The following is an 18915-nucleotide window of genomic DNA, read 5'->3' as shown; positions in this document are numbered from 1 at the left end:
TTTCCAGAACTTGCTGCTGAATTTATCTCAAAGCCTCAAAACCTTGAAATACTTGAAGGAGAAAAAGCTGAATTTGTCTGCTCTATATCAAAGGAAAGCTTTGAAGTCCAGTGGAAGAGAGATGATAAGATACTTGAACCTGGAGACAAATATGACATTATTGCTGACGGCAAAAAGAGGATCCTAGTTGTGAAAGATGCCACGCTACAAGATATGGGCACTTACGTAGTCATGGTTGGGGCCGCCAGAGCAGCAGCTCACTTGACAGTAATTGGTAAGTTTGTTTTTGCTTCTTGGGTTTACTTACATTTATATCTACCACTTTGGTCCTTCTTCATACTAAAAAGCCTTGTTGGTTGCTTTCAGAAAAACTCAGGATTGTAGTTCCTCTTAAGGACACCCGTGTGAAGGAACAAGAAGAAGTCACCTTCAACTGTGAAGTCAATACTGAAGGTGCCAAAGCCAAATGGTTCAGAAATGATGAAGCCATATTTGATAGTTCAAAATACATTATTCTCCAAAAAGACCTGGTCTACACCCTCAGAATTAGAAATGCACGGTTAGATGACCAAGCCAACTATAGTGTGTCTCTGACCAATCATAGAGGTGAAAATGTTAAGAGTGCAGCCAATCTAATAGTAGAAGGTAAGTCACTTATATGGCATTAGAGAATTTTTAAATTAATTTGTATTATGAAAACAATTAAAGTTATTATTCTTCTACTTTACAACAGAGGAAGACCTTAGGATTGTTGAGCCTCTTAAAGATATTGAAACAATGGAGAAGAAATCTGTCACATTCTGGTGCAAGGTGAATCGTCTCAATGTAACACTGAAGTGGACCAAAAATGGAGAAGAGGTGGCTTTTGACAACCGTGTTTTATACAGAATTGATAAATATAAGCACTCTCTAATCATTAAAGACTGTGGCTTCCCAGATGAGGGTGAATACATTGTCACGGCTGGACAAGATAAATCTGTTGCTGAGCTTCTCATCGTAGAAGCCCCTACAGAATTTGTGGAACACCTGGAAGACCAGACAGTCACTGAGTTCGATGATGCTGTCTTCTCCTGCCAGCTCTCCAGGGAGAAAGCGAATGTAAAATGGTACAGAAATGGGAGAGAAATCAAAGAAGGCAAAAAGTAAGTGAAAGCTTCTTAATCTCTATTTCTGTAGCTATATATACACTTTTGACAACTGAGTGGTCCTTATGCAAGCTAACCAATCACTCAATCTCTTCTTTTAGATACAAATTTGAAAAAGATGGAAGTATACATAGACTCATTATAAAAGATTGCAGGCTGGAAGATGAATGTGAATATGCTTGTGGAGTAGATGACAGGAAGTCTCGAGCTAGACTTTTTGTGGAAGGTACATTTTGAATGAAAGGACAATTTTAATATTAGTACCTGTTTTTAAAAGTTGTTAATCCAAATACAAACATGTTTGTATTTATTTCACATTTTCTTTTCAGAAATCCCTGTTGAGATCATCAGGCCTCCCCAAGATATTCTTGAAGCCCCTGGTACTGATGTTGTCTTTTGGGCTGAACTCAACAAAGATAAGGTGGAAGTCCAGTGGCTGAAAAATAACATGGTTATTGTCCAGGGTGACAAACACCAGATGATGAGTGAAGGAAAGATACACAGGCTACAGATTTGTGATATTAAGCCCCGTGACCAGGGTGAATACAGATTTATTGCCAAAGATAAAGAAGCCAGAGCTAAGCTTGAACTGGCAGGTAAGTCCCTTTCTTTTATTTTCAAATATTCTTACAATATCACAGATACTGTGTAAGTTTCAGATTTCACAGTTAATTAATGACATAATGCTTGTGAAAGCCTTTAATTCCTGTTAAGCCCTATCCACATGTTAACTATTCTAATTTCCTTTACTACAAAGTGTCCTCAGTAAGACGAAATTGATAGCATTCCTCTTTATATGCCAGAACCTTGAGCAGTTCCTGGCACATGGTGTCTATTCATTAATTCCTAGAATTAACCTATCGCCCTTAGAATCTTCCCAGCAAACCCAGATCTAGAGATAGCCCCATTTCTCTTCTACTTTCCAAACCTCTGTGTGGCCTCCTAGGTCTTTTCTCATCCTGACCCAAGCTTCCAAGACATCCTTATCGGTTGTCATTATGAAAAAGCCATTAGTGTATCTCTTATACATGAGAAAAAGTTTATCTGGTTTATCTTGAAGTATGAGGTGCCCACTTTAAAAAAAAAAGAAAGAAAGAAAGAAAGAAAAACATGTTTTGCACTATATTTAATCCTCTGTCATTATTTTTGGCAAAGAATGGAAATTTTATGGTTTTATATCATCCTCAATCCTCTATTCTCCAGAGTCTGATAATTTGCAAAATAAGCTATGAGAACTCTAAGTCAGTTAGTGTTCTCTGCTGTAAAGTTACTGTGATATACTTCCAAGGTTACGTAACCAATATTTGCTAACAAATGCATAGTAAAGAAGCTATGGTGTAACTAGACTACAGTAAATAACTTGAAAGCATTCACGTGTTATTTTTCTCACTAGCTGCACCTAAAATCAAGACAGCTGATCAAGATCTTGTGGTCGATGTTGGCCAGCCTCTGACAATGGTGGTGCCCTATGATGCTTACCCCAAAGCAGAAGCTGAGTGGTTTAAAGAAAATGAAGCTCTGTCTTCAAAAACTGTTGATACTACAGCTGAACAAACTTCTTTCAGAATTTTAGAAGCCAAGAAAGGAGACAAAGGAAGGTATAAAGTTGTGCTTCAGAACAAACATGGAAAAGCAGAAGCATTCATCAATTTACAAGTCATTGGTAAGAGCTGGAGTCACTTGGACTTGACTGACAAAGCACAACTAAAAGCGTGATAACACACTAAAAAAAATTTATATGTGAATTTCAGATGTCCCTGGACCGGTACGTAACTTAGAAGTGACAGAAACATTTGATGGTGAAGTGAGCCTCGCTTGGGAAGAACCGTTAACTGATGGTGGAAGCAAAATCATAGGTTATGTTGTTGAAAGACGTGACATCAAGAGAAAGACCTGGGTTCTGGCCACTGACCGTGCAGACAGTTGTGAGTTTACTGTCACTGGACTACAAAAAGGAGGAGTGGAATACCTATTCCGTGTGAGTGCAAGAAACAGAGTTGGCACTGGTGAACCAGTAGAAACTGCCAATCCTGTGGAAGCAAGGAGTAAATATGGTAAGAAGTTTTTAAGTAAATTGCAAACTAGCTTATCTTTGCTTTTATCCCTGATATAACCCAAAGCCCATGTTTTCTTCTGTGATGAAATCCAGACGTTCCAGGTCCTCCTTTGAATGTAACCATCACGGATGTGAATAGATTTGGTGTCTCACTGACGTGGGAACCACCAGAGTATGATGGAGGTGCTGAGATCACAAACTACGTCATTGAATTAAGAGACAAGACTTCTATCAGATGGGACACTGCCATGACAGTAAAAGCTGAAGACCTGTCTGCAACTGTTACTGATGTGGTGGAAGGACAGGAGTATAGTTTCCGGGTCAGAGCCCAAAACCGAATTGGAGTTGGAAAACCAAGTGCAGCCACACCCTTCGTCAAAGTTGCTGATCCAGTTGGTAAGCCCATCAAAAAAAGGAAATAACTACTTCATTAAACCCAGAAATTAGGCCTATACATTAAAATAAATCAAATTAAATAAAAGTTAATGAAAAGGTAGAACATCAGAAAATTTGATCAAAATCGTAGAAATCCAGACTGTGCCTACTTTTATTCAATGAATTCAGTAAATTTCATATTTTAATGGGGATGATAGAAATCATTACAGCATATACAGTCTTAATAAACTGTCACTGAAATGGTATACTTCAACTCTTTCTTCCATTTCTTCCATTCCAGAGAGACCAAGTCCTCCTGTGAACCTAAATTCCTCAGATCAGACTCAGTCATCAGTTCAGCTCACATGGGAACCTCCTCTGAAGGATGGAGGAAGCCCAATATTGGGCTATATAATTGAGCGATGTGAAGAAGGAAAAGACAAGTGGATTCGTTGCAATAAGAAACTTGTCCCTGAACTGACTTACAAGGTAGGGAATTTGCATCTAATAAAAATATTCAGTGTATGATCATGGACTTAACTGTATATGTTTTTTACAAATATTGATTTATAATTTTAGGTTACTGGATTAGAAAAAGGAAATAAATATTTATATCGAGTATCTGCAGAAAATGAAGCTGGTGTTTCAGATCCATCTGAAATTCTTGGTCCTCTAACTGCTGATGATGCATTTGGTAAATGGATATTTTATTTTTAGATTTGGGAATAGCACAAAGCTACTTTGGGGTACCAGGGATTTAAATATAGTACTAGAAACTCATTAATTTTTCTTCTTGGTAGTGGAACCAACAATGGATTTAAGTTCATTTAAAGATGGTCTGGAAGTTATTGTCCCGAACCCTATCAAGATCCTGGTTCCAAGTACAGGCTATCCAAGGCCAACGGCAACCTGGTCGTTTGGGGATAAAGTACTAGAAGCAGACGACCGTGTGAAAATGAAAACCTTATCTGCCTATGCTGAACTTGTCATTTCTCCAAGTGAACGTCCAGACAAGGGCATTTATACACTGAAGTTAGAAAATCGTGTGAAAGCAATTTCTGGGGAAATTAATGTCAATGTAATTGGTAAGGAACTAAACTTATCTAAGGTGGTTTGACAGTATTAACAAATTCAAGCTATTAATGATATTGACTTCTGACTGCATTTTTTCAGCTCGCCCAAGTGCACCCAAAGAACTGAAATTTGATGACATAACCAGGGACTCGGTACATTTGACTTGGGAACCGCCAGATGATGATGGAGGAAGTCCATTAACTGGATATCTTGTTGAAAAGCGAGAAGTCCACCGGAAAACATGGACTAAAGTGAGTTTTGAGCAGAAATGCATCAACTCCAGAAAAGAGTGGGGGAGATCCCAGAATGCTGGGGTACTATGCAAAGTTGATATGTCTTTATCTTTACCTTGCTAAAAAAGTACCCAAAACTTTTTTAAATGCATTGATGCTAATGCTTCCTGAGGTAGTTCAACCAAGATTTGGTATAATTGCCTCATTTTGTGAGCCTTACCAAATTTTCAGCTAGGATTGTTAAAAAATAAAACATGCCTACTCACTTGAAACCTGACAAGAACCCAATATGCGCCTATTAAGCTATAAGGCATTTTAAAGACACTAAGTACTTAACTCCCTCGTGGTCATTCTTCTTCTCACTCCACTAGATTACCTTAGTTGGCCTAATCTGCCATTTTTTTTCTCCTCAGTTTATACTCATTAGTATTTTTTACCTAGATTTAAAATCCTTATTTCTAATAACCAGGCTGGTAGAAAGAATCAACAGCTTATTGATTTTGCCACCTGTTTAATGTGTACCAACTATGAAACAGTTTCACCTTATTTTAAGGGTCAAATGTTATTATGGGTTTTACTTTGCAATTTTTCCCTAATATGAAATTAGTATAAGAATAATCCTTAGCATTCAAAACAACTTCCATTTGTATCCCTGCTCATGGTAAAAATCTTTTGACTTGGGCAACTGATTAACTGTATTTCTGTGTCCCAGGTTATGGACTCTGTGACTGACCTAGAATTCACAGTTCCTGATCTTGTTCAAGGAAAAGAATATTTATTTAAAGTCTGTGCTTGTAACAAGTGTGGCCCTGGAGAACCTGCATATGTTGATGAACCTGTAAATATGTCAGCTCCTGCAAGTGAGTACATTCTGGATGATTCCTTACTTGGCCTCTTGTTACCAGTTTGTGTTTTTAGACCTGGAGTTGAAGTTATGGGTTGGCAATATGGAGATTTCATAGTTGGCCTATCTAAGTCTTTCTCTTCAAAATGTTATAGCGGTACCTGACCCACCAGAGAATGTTAAATGGAGAGATCGAACAGCCAAGAGCATCTTCCTAACATGGGATCCACCTAAATATGATGGTGGTTCACGCATCAAAGGATATATAGTTGAAAAATGTCCACGTGGTTCTGATCGCTGGGTTGCCTGTGGGGAACCAGTTGCGGAAACAAAGTAGGTTTTTTAGTTATTTGGCACAAGAGTCAATGTTTACTCTTACTTGATAAAATGACAATTTTTATTTTGGAAAATCTAAATATTCGTTTTTTCATTGAGAATTTCCCTGGTGTACCTGTCTGATTTTTAAAAAGTGCTCCTGAATTTATCCCCTACTCAGGGTTTTCATTAGTTATAATATTGAAGCAATCCAGAATTAATTTAGAAAATAGTATTATAGCAGGGGTATGAATTTTGGAAAGATTTATGAATACCACACAGTGGGATAGATTATACGCATTATAGTAAAATATCCTATTTTGTTTTCTGACAGAATGGAAGTGACAGGCCTTGACGAAGGCCAGTGGTATTCCTACCGCGTGAAGGCCTTGAACAGGCAAGGTGCCAGCAAACCAAGCAAACCCACAGATGAAATCCAGGCTGTGGACACACAGGGTATTTATTTTTGGTTTTTGTATTATCAACCAGGCCTCTGACTTTAATTCTGCTTGAATTTGCTAATATCGTAAATAATCTTTTCCAATTCAGAGGCTCCAGAAATTTTCCTCGACGTGAAGCTCCTTGCTGGTCTCACTGTAAAAGCAGGAACCAAGATTGAACTTCCTGCCACTGTAACTGGGAAACCTGAACCTAAAATAACTTGGACGAAAGCCGATATGCTTCTGAGGCAGGACAAAAGAATCACCATTGAAAATGTTCCTAAAAAATCCACAGTGACTATTGTCGATAGTAAGAGAAGTGACACTGGCACATACATCATCGAGGCCGTGAACGTCTGTGGTCGGGCCACTGCCGTGGTAGAAGTGAACGTCTTAGGTAAGGGAGGCTCTTGTTTAAAAATGGACAAACTCATTTCAGCTACTTTTTAAAATAAAACATGATTAAAAAAAATACACTTTTTTCTAAGTGTGTAATGTCATCCACAGATAAACCCGGACCACCAGCTGCTTTTGACATCACAGAAGTGACCAACGAGTCGTGTCTTCTAACGTGGAACCCACCGCGAGATGATGGTGGATCTAAAGTCACAAACTATATTGTGGAGAGAAGAGCGACTGACAGTGATATGTGGCACAAGCTCTCGTCAACTGTCAAGGATACAAAATTCAAGGCAACCAAATTAATACCCAATAAAGAATACATCTTCAGAGTTGCCGCAGAGAACATGTATGGTGTTGGTGAACCAGTTCAGGCCACTCCAATAACAGCCAAATATCCGTTTGGTAAGTTTCTCATTAATCAGTTGGCAAAAAAAAAAAAAAGGATGCTTGTATCAAACCTGGATTCAGCTGTCATATTTATATATAGGACATATAACACATATCATTATCTTGTCTATAGATACACCTGGACCTCCAACTCGCCTAGAACCTTCTGATATCACTAAAGATGCAGTAACTCTCACGTGGTCTGAGCCAGATGATGATGGTGGCAGCCCAATCACTGGATATTGGGTTGAAAGATTAGATCCTGATTCTGATAAATGGGTTAGATGCAATAAGATGCCAGTAAAGGACACAACGTTCAGGTATGCCCAAATCTCCACCAAGATGTTAACACAGCAGTGTATACAAATTTTCATTCTTCAGCATTACTTTTGATTATACAAGATTATATATTACTATAAAATTTTTAATTATTTTAACTTATATTTTATATTATCACATAATTTCAAAAATAATATAAATTTCATTCAAGGACACATTTCTTAATTTCTTACTATAAAATATTAATTTTATGGAAGTTTCAAAGTGTTTGGTCCTCTATTATGATAATGATCATTATTATAGACATTACAATTAGATTGGTACATTTGACCAAATCTAAAGTGTATGACAGTTAAGAGGCAATTTTAAATGTATATTGAAATATTTTTAGTTAAATTTCCAAATCAGTTTTTCACAATTTAAATAAATTAGCTTTTCCTATGTAACATAAACGGAGAGGTTTCTGCTTCTTAGGGTATTCAACTCTTTGTTCCTAATTCAGAGTGAAAGGTCTCAGCAATAAGAAAAAGTACAGATTCCGTGTGTTGGCTGAAAATCTTGCTGGACCTGGAAAACCAAGTAGATCGACAGAACCAATCTTAATAAAGGATCCCATAGGTATTATTTACATATTTTTCTGTGGTTATTTTGAAGCTTATATTAACTCCTTTTTGACAAACCTAAATAACGATTTCATTTCATTGGCTTGCAGATCCTCCATGGCCCCCTGGAAAACCAACTGTGAAAGATTTAGCCAAAACATCGTTAATGTTGAATTGGACAAAGCCAGAACACGATGGAGGGGCAAAGATTGAGTCTTATGTCATTGAAATGCTAAAGACTGGAACAGAGGACTGGGTCCGAGTGGCTGAAGGGGTTCCCACCACTCAGCATTTGCTCCCAGGGCTGAGGGAAGGGCAGGAATACTCATTCCGAATCAGAGCTGTGAACAAGGCCGGGGAAAGTGAGCCCAGTGAACCCAGCGACCCTGTGCTTTGCCGGGAGAAGCTATGTAAGTCACTCTGGATGTTTGGGGTATATAAATTCTTCTAAAGTCTACCTGAGAACTACAGTAAGAGAAAATATGAAAAACTCATTACTAGATGATTTCATCCTTGATATATGATTTCCTAGTGACTCCTAGAGAATTTAGTGAAGATTGAACATTGGATAATGAAAAATTGAATTTTTCTTTTTTTCTTCTTCAGATCCTCCATCACCACCTCGCTGGCTTGAAGTTATTAATATCACAAAAAATACAGCAGACCTAAAGTGGACAGTTCCTGAGAAAGATGGAGGGTCCCCCATCACCAACTACATCGTGGAAAAGAGAGATGTGAGGCGAAAGGGCTGGCAAACAGTGGACACAACTGTGAAGGACACCAAGTGCACAGTAACCCCCCTGACAGAGGGCTCTTTATATGTGTTCCGAGTTGCTGCAGAAAATGCCATAGGACAAAGTGACTACTGTGAAATCGAGGACTCTGTCCTGGCCAAAGACACCTTTAGTATGCTCTCTAGTTTAATCTTTGTGACACAATTTATAGTGGATTATCACTTCTCCCTCTAGTTTTTCTAACCGTGGAGTATTTTTCTCTCAGCTACCCCTGGACCACCCTACGCTCTGACAGTGGTTGATGTGACAAAACGACATGTTGACCTGAAGTGGGAACCACCTAAAAATGATGGTGGAAGACCAATACAGCGGTAGAAATTTAATTCATTCATTAAGAATAATTTACACTCAGCTGAAAATTCTTAACTTTGTTTTTTCGATTAATGCTGATGAAATGCTTTGTTTTTTCAATAGATATATCATTGAGAAGAAAGAAAAGTTAGGTACCCGTTGGGTGAAAGCTGGAAAGACCTCAGGACCCGACTGTAACTTCAGAGTAACTGATGTCATTGAAGGAACAGAGGTCCAGTTTCAGGTTCGGGCAGAAAATGAAGCTGGAGTTGGTCACCCAAGTGAACCCACGGAAATCCTGTCAATTGAAGATCCAACAAGTAAGTAGTGCTGATTATACAAAGGATATTGTCTAGAGCTTCATGATGAGATTGTGGGTGTGAATGTTTCACCCTTTTTTCAGGTCCTCCTTCACCTCCCCAAGACCTGCATGTGACTGATGCTGGGAGAAAGCACATTGCCATTGCTTGGAAGCCTCCAGAGAAAACTGGTGGAAGTCCTATCATAGGATACCATGTTGAAATGTGTCCAGTAGGCACTGAGAAATGGATGCGAGTTAATTCTCGTCCAATAAAAGACTTGAAATTCAAGGTTGAAGAAGGTGTTGTTCCTGACAAGGAGTACGTTCTGAGAGTGAGAGCTGTCAATGCTGTTGGTGTCAGTGAGCCATCTGAAATCTCCGAAAATGTGGTTGCCAAAGACCCAGACTGTAAGTACACAGTTTCTTTTATCATTAATAAAATACATTTTACTCACGCATTGCATTTTGACATATTCTTTTCCCTCTTTTGGATTCCATCTTACAGGCAAGCCAACAATTGATCTGGAGACTCACGACATTGTTGTTGTTGAAGGTGAAAAGTTAAGCATTCCTGTTCCCTTCAGAGCTGTTCCAGTTCCAACCGTTAGTTGGCATAAAGACGGCAAAGAAGTTAAAGCAAGTGATAGATTAACAATGAAGAGCGATCACATCTCTGCACACCTCGAAGTTCCCAAGAGTGTCCATGCAGATGCTGGAGTTTACACCATTACACTGGAGAATAAGCTTGGCTCAGCAACTGCCTCAGTCAATGTCAAAGTCATAGGTAATCATTCTTTGATGAAACACCAGACGTCTTCATGTGTTGGGAAAATTAGTTAACTTTGCAGTGTTAGTATAAATGGCTTCATGAGTTGGCCATTTGTAAACTAAATGTCCTTTCACATTATTTCTTCCCATGTGAGAAGCAAAGCAATTCTAAAGAAATGACATTGCTAGTTATATCCTGATTAGACTAATTAATTTCTGTATAATTCTTTGCATGTGAAGTGCTAATTCAAATAAAAGATATAGCATACCCAAAGAATGCCTAAATAACCAATATTCATTTATTAATTGTATTTGCATTTTTCCATGGTGTTCTCAACCAGGGGTAGTAACATTTTCTGCCCCATCTCCCCACAGATACAGATGGTGTTTGGAAATTTGGGGGCTATTTTTGCTTGGAACAAAGAGTTGGGGGAGCTACTGACATTTAGTAGTTGGGGGCCAGGGATGCTAAATGGCCTGCAGTGTAAGGGATGTTCCAGCACATCAAAGATTATCCCACCCAAAATGTGAATAGTCTCACTTAGAGAAAGAGTATACTATTACTATGCTGACTTTTCAGATTACAATAATAACTATCAATTCTATTTCTAATAGGCCTACCTGGGCCATGCAAAGATATTAAAGCAAGTGACGTGACCAAGAGTTCTTGTAAATTAACCTGGGAACCTCCAGAATTTGATGGTGGAAGCCCAATTCTTCATTATGTCCTGGAACGCAGAGAAGCTGGGAGGAGGACATATATACCAGTCATGTCTGGTGAGAACAAACTGTCCTGGACTGTAAAAGATCTCATACCAAATGGTGAATACTTCTTCCGTGTTAAAGCTGTCAACAAGATTGGTGGAGGCGAATATATTGAACTGAAAAATCCAGTCATTGCTGAAGATCCAAAGCGTAAGTTTGGGAGTGGATGTGATATCGCTAGGAATTAATATGCAATTTTTTTATTTTAAGGAGATAAGTTTCCCTATATTAACAGTTTTTCTCTTGTTCTTCAGAGCCCCCTGATCCACCTGTAGATGTTGAGGTTCATAATCCTACAGCTGAGGCAATGACTATTACATGGAAGCCACCTTTGTATGATGGAGGGAGCAAGATAATGGGTTACATCATAGAGAAGATTGCTAAGGGTGAAGAGAGATGGAAGAGATGTAATGAACACCTGGTACCAGTCCTGACCTATACAGCAAAAGGACTCGAAGAGGGAAAGGAATACCAATTCCGTGTGCGAGCAGAAAATGCTGCCGGTGTTAGTGAACCTTCTCGGGCCACTCCTCCAACCAAAGCTGTAGATCCTATTGGTAAGTTTTGTGTAGTGGGGTTGCCATTTTCCCACTGTAAAATAAATAAGAATAATGTTTTGTCAGGTATTTTAATCAGAATTGAAAATAATTATTATTTTTAATCATTACAGATGCCCCAAAAGTCATTCTGAGAACAAGCCTAGAAGTGAGACGAGGTGATGAAATAGCACTTGATGCAACTATTTCTGGGTCACCTTACCCAACTATTACATGGATAAAGGATGAAAATGTTATTACACCAGAGGAAATTAAGAAGCGAGTCGCACCCATGGTTAGGAGGAAGAGGGGTGAAGTTCAAGAAGAAGAACCATTTGTCCTGTCTCTGACGGAACGTTTGAGTATCGACAATAGTAAAAAAGGAGAATCTCAGCTACGCGTCCGAGATTCAATTCGACCTGATCATGGCCAGTATATGATCAAAGTTGAAAACGACCATGGTATTGCAAAAGCTCCTTGTACTGTCAGTGTGCTAGGTAAGTAGATAAACTACACTTCCCAATGGAAGAAAGTCCATATAAGAGTTTTAGTAAAACACAAAAATAAAGTTTTGGGGGGAGTTAAAAGAAATGTAAAATAGCTTCATTAAGATATCTTCAGTCTCATTTTTTTTCCTGGCCATGTAAAAGAAATTAACCGACCTTGTTATTCATTAGCTAATGTGATACAAAGATAGACAGATGTAGGTAAAACAGAAGTTTATGTCAAAAGAGCATACTAACATTTACATTTTCCATTGCAACCATTTCTACACAAATTTTTAATCACTGCTGTCTTTTTAAATATTAGATACACCAGGACCACCAATCAACTTTGTATTTGAAGATATTAGAAAGAACTCAGTCCTCTGTAAATGGGAACCACCCCTTGATGATGGTGGCAGTGAAATTATAAACTACACTTTGGAAAAGAAAGACAAGACAAAACCTGACTCAGAATGGATTGTTGTCACTTCAACACTTAGACATTGCAAATATCCAGTGACAAAGTTGATTGAAGGAAAAGAGTACCTCTTCCGTGTAAGAGCTGAAAATAGGTTTGGGCCTGGACCACCATGTGTTTCAAAGCCACTTATAGCTAAAGATCCATTCGGTGAGGTTCTTTTAGCATCTAAATTTTGCCTTTTTATCATAAGCATTAGTATATACAATATCACAGCAAGTAAACTTGAATTTTTGTCATACTAGAGAATTAATTCAACTATACTATCTTTTTTATCAGAACCACCTGATGCACCTGATAAGCCCATTGTGGAAGATGTTACCAGCAACAGTATGCTAGTGAAATGGAATGAACCAAAAGATAATGGAAGCCCCATCTTGGGTTACTGGCTTGAAAAACGTGAGGTTAATAGTACACATTGGTCTCGTGTCAACAGAAACCTTCTGAATGCTTTGAAGACCAATGTAGAAGGCCTGTTAGAAGGACTCACCTATGTCTTCAGAGTGTGCGCCGAAAATGCAGCTGGACCTGGAAAGTTCAGTCCCCCTTCAGATCCCAAAACAGCACGTGATCCAATCTGTAAGTAATTCCTTACGAAGAAAGTGGGGTATATCATGATGACTATAATTAACAGTACTGTATTATATACTTGAAAGTTAAGAGAGTAGATCTTAAATGTTATCACTACCAAAAAAATGGTAATTATGTGAGGGGATGGAGGTGTTAACTAACATTATTGTGGTAATCATTTTACAATATATACATGTATCAAATCATCGTGTTGTACACCTTAAACTTACGTATGTTCTATGTCAGTATATCTAAATAGAGCTGAAAAAACTCAAACAAACACTAGCGATGACTACAGACACATATACTGAGATTGCAATATAAAATTTTAAGCATCTGTATATAAAATTTAAAAGTTTCACAAAACAGTACTTACCCATATTACATGCAATGCATTGTGGGGAAAAAAGAAGAAAGTGGGATAGAGTAAGCTATGTGCATTTTAAAACCATCAGTGAGTTTTGATTTGTGTGTCTGCATTCATCCTAGCTCCACCTGGGCCACCTATCCCAAGAGTTACTGACACAAGCTCTACAACTATTGAACTAGAATGGGAACCCCCAGCGTTCAATGGAGGTGGGGAAATTGTTGGCTACTTTGTCGATAAGCAGCTGGTTGGCACAAATGAATGGTCACGCTGCACAGAGAAGATGATCAAGCCCCGTCAGTACACTGTCAAAGAAATCCGAGAGGGTGCTGATTACAAACTTCGAGTGAGTGCCGTCAATGCTGCAGGTGAAGGACCACCTGGAGAAACAGAACCTGTTACTGTGGCTGAACCAAAAGGTACTTAAAAGTTATATGAATAAGATAATGGATATTTTCCCATATGGGATCATTTTTTTACATCTTTCTTGGACTAATGTATGATTGTTCTCTTTCAACAGAGCCCCCAACTGTGGAACTAGATGTTTCTGTCAAGGCTGGAATACAAATAATGGCTGGGAAGACTCTTAGAATTCCAGCTGTGGTAACTGGTCGTCCGGTGCCTACAAGAGTATGGACCATAGAAGAAGGGGAGCTGGATAAAGACCGTGTTGAAATAGAGAATGTTGGAACCAAATCTGAACTAATTATCAAGAATGCATTGAGAAAAGATCATGGCAGATACGTGATTACAGCTACCAATAGCTGTGGTTCCAAATTTGCAGCAGCCAGGGTAGAAGTTTTTGGTAAGGAATGTTACATGGATTTTCACAGGATTTTCTATATGTTCCTGTTTTCTAAGATAAGATACTATCTTATTGCATTGATTTTGTTGTTGTTGTTGTTTTACTTTTTAGATGTCCCTGGTCCAGTTCTTGACTTAAAACCTGTTGTAACAAACAGAAAGATGTGTCTGCTTAACTGGTCTGATCCAGAAGATGATGGAGGAAGTGAAATCACAGGCTTCATTATTGAAAGAAAAGATGCTAAGATGCATACTTGGAGACAACCAATAGAGACTGAGAGATCCAAATGTGACATTACAGGTCTCCTTGAGGGACAAGAATATATGTTCCGTGTGATTGCCAAGAACAAGTTTGGCTGTGGCCCTCCTGTTGAAATAGGACCAATTCTTGCAGTTGATCCACTAGGTAAAAAAGAAGGTTTTCATTGTGTTTATAAAGTAAATCCTGTTTGCTTCTAGTTATGTCATTTATTTATTGAGCCATATAAATAAGGTCTCAAGACCTATAGCTAGAGAGTAATAAGAAAGGTAAATCAAATAACTACCAGCAACTTTAAGAATACCATATTTGTTATAATTTCAATGTAATTTTTGGCTCACTGTAATTTTGCAAAACTATGCATGGTTTTGTGTACTGAAAAACCTGGATCTATTAGAACTTAGCAATAACCTAAAAATAGTTTAGAAATATTGCATCTTTGCAATAGAATACACTGGAGTAATTAATTTAATAGTCTAGTAGTTAAAGAGAGTTCATTGTTTTTGAAAGATTACAGAGCAGATAACTGCCTTAGCTTAAGTGCCTTAGTCTTTCTTTAGCCCTCAAGTAGTCCCCACACTGGAAGGATGTGGAGGCCCCAAACCAAAAAAAGCCACCAAAGAATAGAAGACCAACCAAAGGAAATCTCCCTGACCCATATGAACAAATATGAAACCCTAAAATTGCACACACTTGGTAATGCACACTGACTTCCTATCCAAGAAAGCAAAGTCTTTGAGGATGACCCATTCCCCAAGAGACAGAGGAGTTATTCCTCCACAACCACCACTGCCCCGCCAAAAAAAAAACGAAATTTCATCCTCACTATAATAGCTCATTTCAGAATGTCCACTAGAGCACAAGTTGTACCAGAGGTATCAGAACAGAGCTGGGCTTCCACTGAAAAGCTCTGCTTCTGGTTGCAATAATAGTCAACAACAGTGGATTGGGTCTAGTTTCACCATGCAAGGCGTATTGGTTCCGTTTTGTTCCTCAGGACACAAAACTAGCAGCACTACATAAATTCTCTTTCCACCCCATTTTAAACCCACACTTGAGGCAACATGGTTCAAAGTGTGTTCAGTAGACATATCCACTGTCTGTTAATACAAGAGGACACACTTTGCTCTCAGCTGCTCATCCAAAGCAAAACTTCACAGACCTGCTCTCCTAGTTCATTAGGATTGTAAACTTTCCCAGTGACATGTAAAATATCTGAAATGTTAAATATAAAAAAAAAAGCATGCATTCCCCTTGATTTATTTTTAATCAATAATCTTGACTGCAAAGTTTACTAAGAAAAATTCTGCCTATATGAATGCCTATAATTCTGGTAATGGAGATGTTTTGAGAAAGATTTTAAAGAAGGATGTGAGGTTATCCAAACAGAAACTTAGTTTTCACATAATTAATTTGAAGTGAAATATTATTTCTTATATGAATATTTATTTCATGCTTGTCCTTTCAACTTGCCTCTTGTTAAAGGTCCTCCAACGTCTCCTGAGAGGCTCACATATACAGAAAGGACGAAGTCCACTATCACCCTTGACTGGAAAGAGCCACGTAGTAATGGTGGCAGCCCCATCCAAGGCTACATCATTGAAAAACGGCGTCACGATAAACCTGACTTTGAAAGAGTTAACACGCGACTCTGCCCAACCACATCTTTTCTGGTTGAAAACCTTGATGAACACCAAATGTATGAGTTCCGTGTCAAAGCCGTCAATGAAATTGGAGAAAGTGAACCATCCTTGCCTCTTAATGTGGTCATACAAGATGATGAAGGTGTGGAATCTGAACATAATAATAATTTTAATGTACTTTACAGTGCTGCCTTTATCTCATAGGTTGAGCAAACATCCTTATGACTTTGCTATTTTTTTTCTCTTTCCCTTCTCTTTGCAGTGCCTCCAACTATTAAGTTGCGCCTGGCTGTTCGAGGAGACACTATCAAAGTTAAGGCGGGAGAGCCTGTTAACATCCCTGCAGATGTGACAGGCCTTCCAATGCCTAAGATTGAGTGGTCCAAGAATGAAACTGTGATTGAAAAACCCACTGATGCACTTAAGATAACCAAGGAAGAAGTATCTCGAAGTGAGGCAAAGACTGAGCTTAGCATTCCCAAAGCAGTCCGGGCAGACAAAGGCACTTACACAGTTACTGCTTCCAATCGCCTTGGCTCGGTGTTCCGAAATGTTCATGTTGAAGTATACGGTAAGTGACATGCTTTCTTACATCAAAACGAAATCTAATATCTGTTTAAGAATTGCCTTCTCAATCTCCTCTGTTGGTTCCTTTTCAGATCGTCCATCCCCACCAAGAAATCTTGCTGTTACTGACATTAAAGCTGAATCTTGCTACTTGACATGGGATGCCCCTCTAGACAATGGTGGCAGTGAAATCACCCATTATGTCATTGACAAACGCGATGCAAGTAGGAAGAAAAGTGAATGGGAGGAAGTCACCAACACTGCTGTAGAGAAGAGATATGGGGTAAACTCTTCTAAATATTTTCTTATACACATTAAAAGGACATGACTCTGAATTGACACTATTCTAGCAAAACCTTGGAATTTAATGGGTAAACTCAAAATCACATACAAAAAGCTTTATTGTAGTTTTTAGCATGATGCACATAAGGTCACTTAAGAAATACTACTGGATATGCAGATTCTCTTTTACTTGAGAGATCCACTGTTAGGTACAATAAATTTACATTTTTCATTTTAAAAGGCTTTCTCCATGTTTCAGTCTATATATTTTAAAACTATGTATTTATTTGAGCTTATAGATTTATTTCATTTTTTAGTCTTCCCTACCAAAATAACTTGAATTTTAAAATAGTGAAAATCAACATAAGTATATTGTTTTTAAGAAATTACTATTCATCTGATTTCTAGATCTGGAAACTTATCCCCAACGGTCAATATGAGTTCCGAGTTAGGGCAGTGAATAAATATGGAATCAGTGATGACTGCAAATCAGATAAAGTGGTCATTCAAGATCCTTATCGCACTCCTGGACCTCCGGGAAAACCAAAAGTCTTGGAGCACACCAAAGGTTCAATGCTAGTGAGCTGGACTCCTCCTTTGGACAATGGCGGCTCTCCAATTACTGGCTACTGGCTGGAGAAGAGAGAAGAGGGAGGTGCCTACTGGTCACGTGTTAGCCGAGCACCGATAACCAAAGTGGGAACGAAAGGCGTGGAATTTAATGTTCCTCGTTTGATTGAAGGTGTTAAATACCAGTTCAGAGCAATGGCAATAAATGCTGCAGGAGTTGGCCCTCCCAGTGAACCATCAGATCCAGCTGTTGCAAGAGATCCCATATGTAAGTATGCTTCCATTGCTGGAATTTATAAAGGGTAAAGCCACTAAATGGATAATTCTGCTCTTAAATTTCTTGTATTTTTCTATGCCAAATTATTTTATTTATTAAAGTAAAAATTTTTGTACTTAGATAGACAATCAGAAGTATATATGTATGCGTGTTTATGTTTTTATATACATACTATGCAGGTGATTCCATATATGTGTATACACATACACACACACATATATATACACACATACATAAAATCATATAGTTTTTAAACTCTTGGGTTAAACCTAGTATTTTATGAGGAATCACAGTAATAAAGACCCTGGGCTATAAGCTCCTCTCTGCTCCCATATCTTAAATAAACCTCTATCTCATTAGATAGTGTGGAAATGATCTCTCTCACTAAACAGTCAGACCCTCCAGTAGAAGTTCAACAAACAGCAAAATGTTAACTTTTCAATAATATTTATTGAACAAAGATATAAGATTGTCAAGCACAGTCTGTGAGGTCAAATCAAAGGAAAAAAATTCTTCTGAAAGATCTATGAGCAGATCAGTTCAAAATTTAAAATACCGTGGCCTTAATGTTAATTCCATTTGCTTTATAATATATCTGATTAGATTCTCAGTAAGAAAAAAATTCAGCTATTTGTTTAAAAGAAGAGTTAAAATACTCTACATTCTATATGGAGCATATGTATAAAATGAAGTCATTATTCCTTCATTCAACAAGCTAGTATTGAACATGTGCTGTGTGCAAGGAACTGTGCTAGGCAGTGGAGAGGGAAGAGATACGGTTAAGAAGACAAATAGAGTAAAAGAATTTCTGCAATTTTAAAGCACTGTGAGAATTGTAAAGGGCTGTTATCTGATTATTGTAGACATTGACCCTGTCCCTAAAGGATATTAAGATTAGTTTGTGTTCAAAGGTATACCAGTTAATGATGAAATTATGTTTTAATTTTCATTTCATGGTAAATTAAATTAAGTTTTTAGTAGAAAAGATCGCAAAATGTCTTCAAAA

At 38.0% G+C, this 18915-nt stretch overlaps 1 protein-coding gene across 1 annotated transcript in view; it reads left to right on the top strand.

Moving 5' to 3' along the window:
• TTN (titin) overlaps window positions 1–18915 on the top strand; it is a 271430-nt gene that overhangs the window by 177302 nt on the left and 75213 nt on the right. The window contains exons 196-232 of the mRNA XM_087435440.1: window positions 8–274; window positions 367–645; window positions 734–1142; window positions 1247–1371; window positions 1475–1741; window positions 2539–2808; window positions 2897–3199; window positions 3295–3597; window positions 3878–4065; window positions 4156–4270; window positions 4377–4661; window positions 4750–4901; window positions 5596–5743; window positions 5883–6060; window positions 6377–6498; window positions 6592–6879; window positions 6990–7286; window positions 7405–7591; window positions 8053–8168; window positions 8263–8562; window positions 8759–9058; window positions 9152–9257; window positions 9361–9557; window positions 9641–9946; window positions 10044–10322; window positions 10922–11221; window positions 11326–11628; window positions 11742–12104; window positions 12418–12720; window positions 12850–13149; window positions 13630–13926; window positions 14028–14312; window positions 14424–14717; window positions 16056–16355; window positions 16476–16784; window positions 16873–17063; window positions 17471–17900. Coding sequence (XP_087291566.1) covers window positions 8–274; window positions 367–645; window positions 734–1142; window positions 1247–1371; window positions 1475–1741; window positions 2539–2808; window positions 2897–3199; window positions 3295–3597; window positions 3878–4065; window positions 4156–4270; window positions 4377–4661; window positions 4750–4901; window positions 5596–5743; window positions 5883–6060; window positions 6377–6498; window positions 6592–6879; window positions 6990–7286; window positions 7405–7591; window positions 8053–8168; window positions 8263–8562; window positions 8759–9058; window positions 9152–9257; window positions 9361–9557; window positions 9641–9946; window positions 10044–10322; window positions 10922–11221; window positions 11326–11628; window positions 11742–12104; window positions 12418–12720; window positions 12850–13149; window positions 13630–13926; window positions 14028–14312; window positions 14424–14717; window positions 16056–16355; window positions 16476–16784; window positions 16873–17063; window positions 17471–17900 — 9462 coding nt within the window. The remainder of the gene's footprint in view (window positions 1–7; window positions 275–366; window positions 646–733; window positions 1143–1246; window positions 1372–1474; window positions 1742–2538; window positions 2809–2896; window positions 3200–3294; window positions 3598–3877; window positions 4066–4155; window positions 4271–4376; window positions 4662–4749; window positions 4902–5595; window positions 5744–5882; window positions 6061–6376; window positions 6499–6591; window positions 6880–6989; window positions 7287–7404; window positions 7592–8052; window positions 8169–8262; window positions 8563–8758; window positions 9059–9151; window positions 9258–9360; window positions 9558–9640; window positions 9947–10043; window positions 10323–10921; window positions 11222–11325; window positions 11629–11741; window positions 12105–12417; window positions 12721–12849; window positions 13150–13629; window positions 13927–14027; window positions 14313–14423; window positions 14718–16055; window positions 16356–16475; window positions 16785–16872; window positions 17064–17470; window positions 17901–18915) is intronic.

This window comes from Ceratotherium simum, chromosome 9, assembly GCF_057802395.1.
Source record: "Ceratotherium simum simum isolate JZ-2026a chromosome 9, ASM5780239v1, whole genome shotgun sequence".
NCBI classification, from domain to species: domain Eukaryota; kingdom Metazoa; phylum Chordata; class Mammalia; order Perissodactyla; family Rhinocerotidae; genus Ceratotherium; species Ceratotherium simum.
The sequence above is the reverse complement of the archived record's forward strand: the minus strand, read 5'-3'. Positions and strand labels throughout refer to the sequence as shown.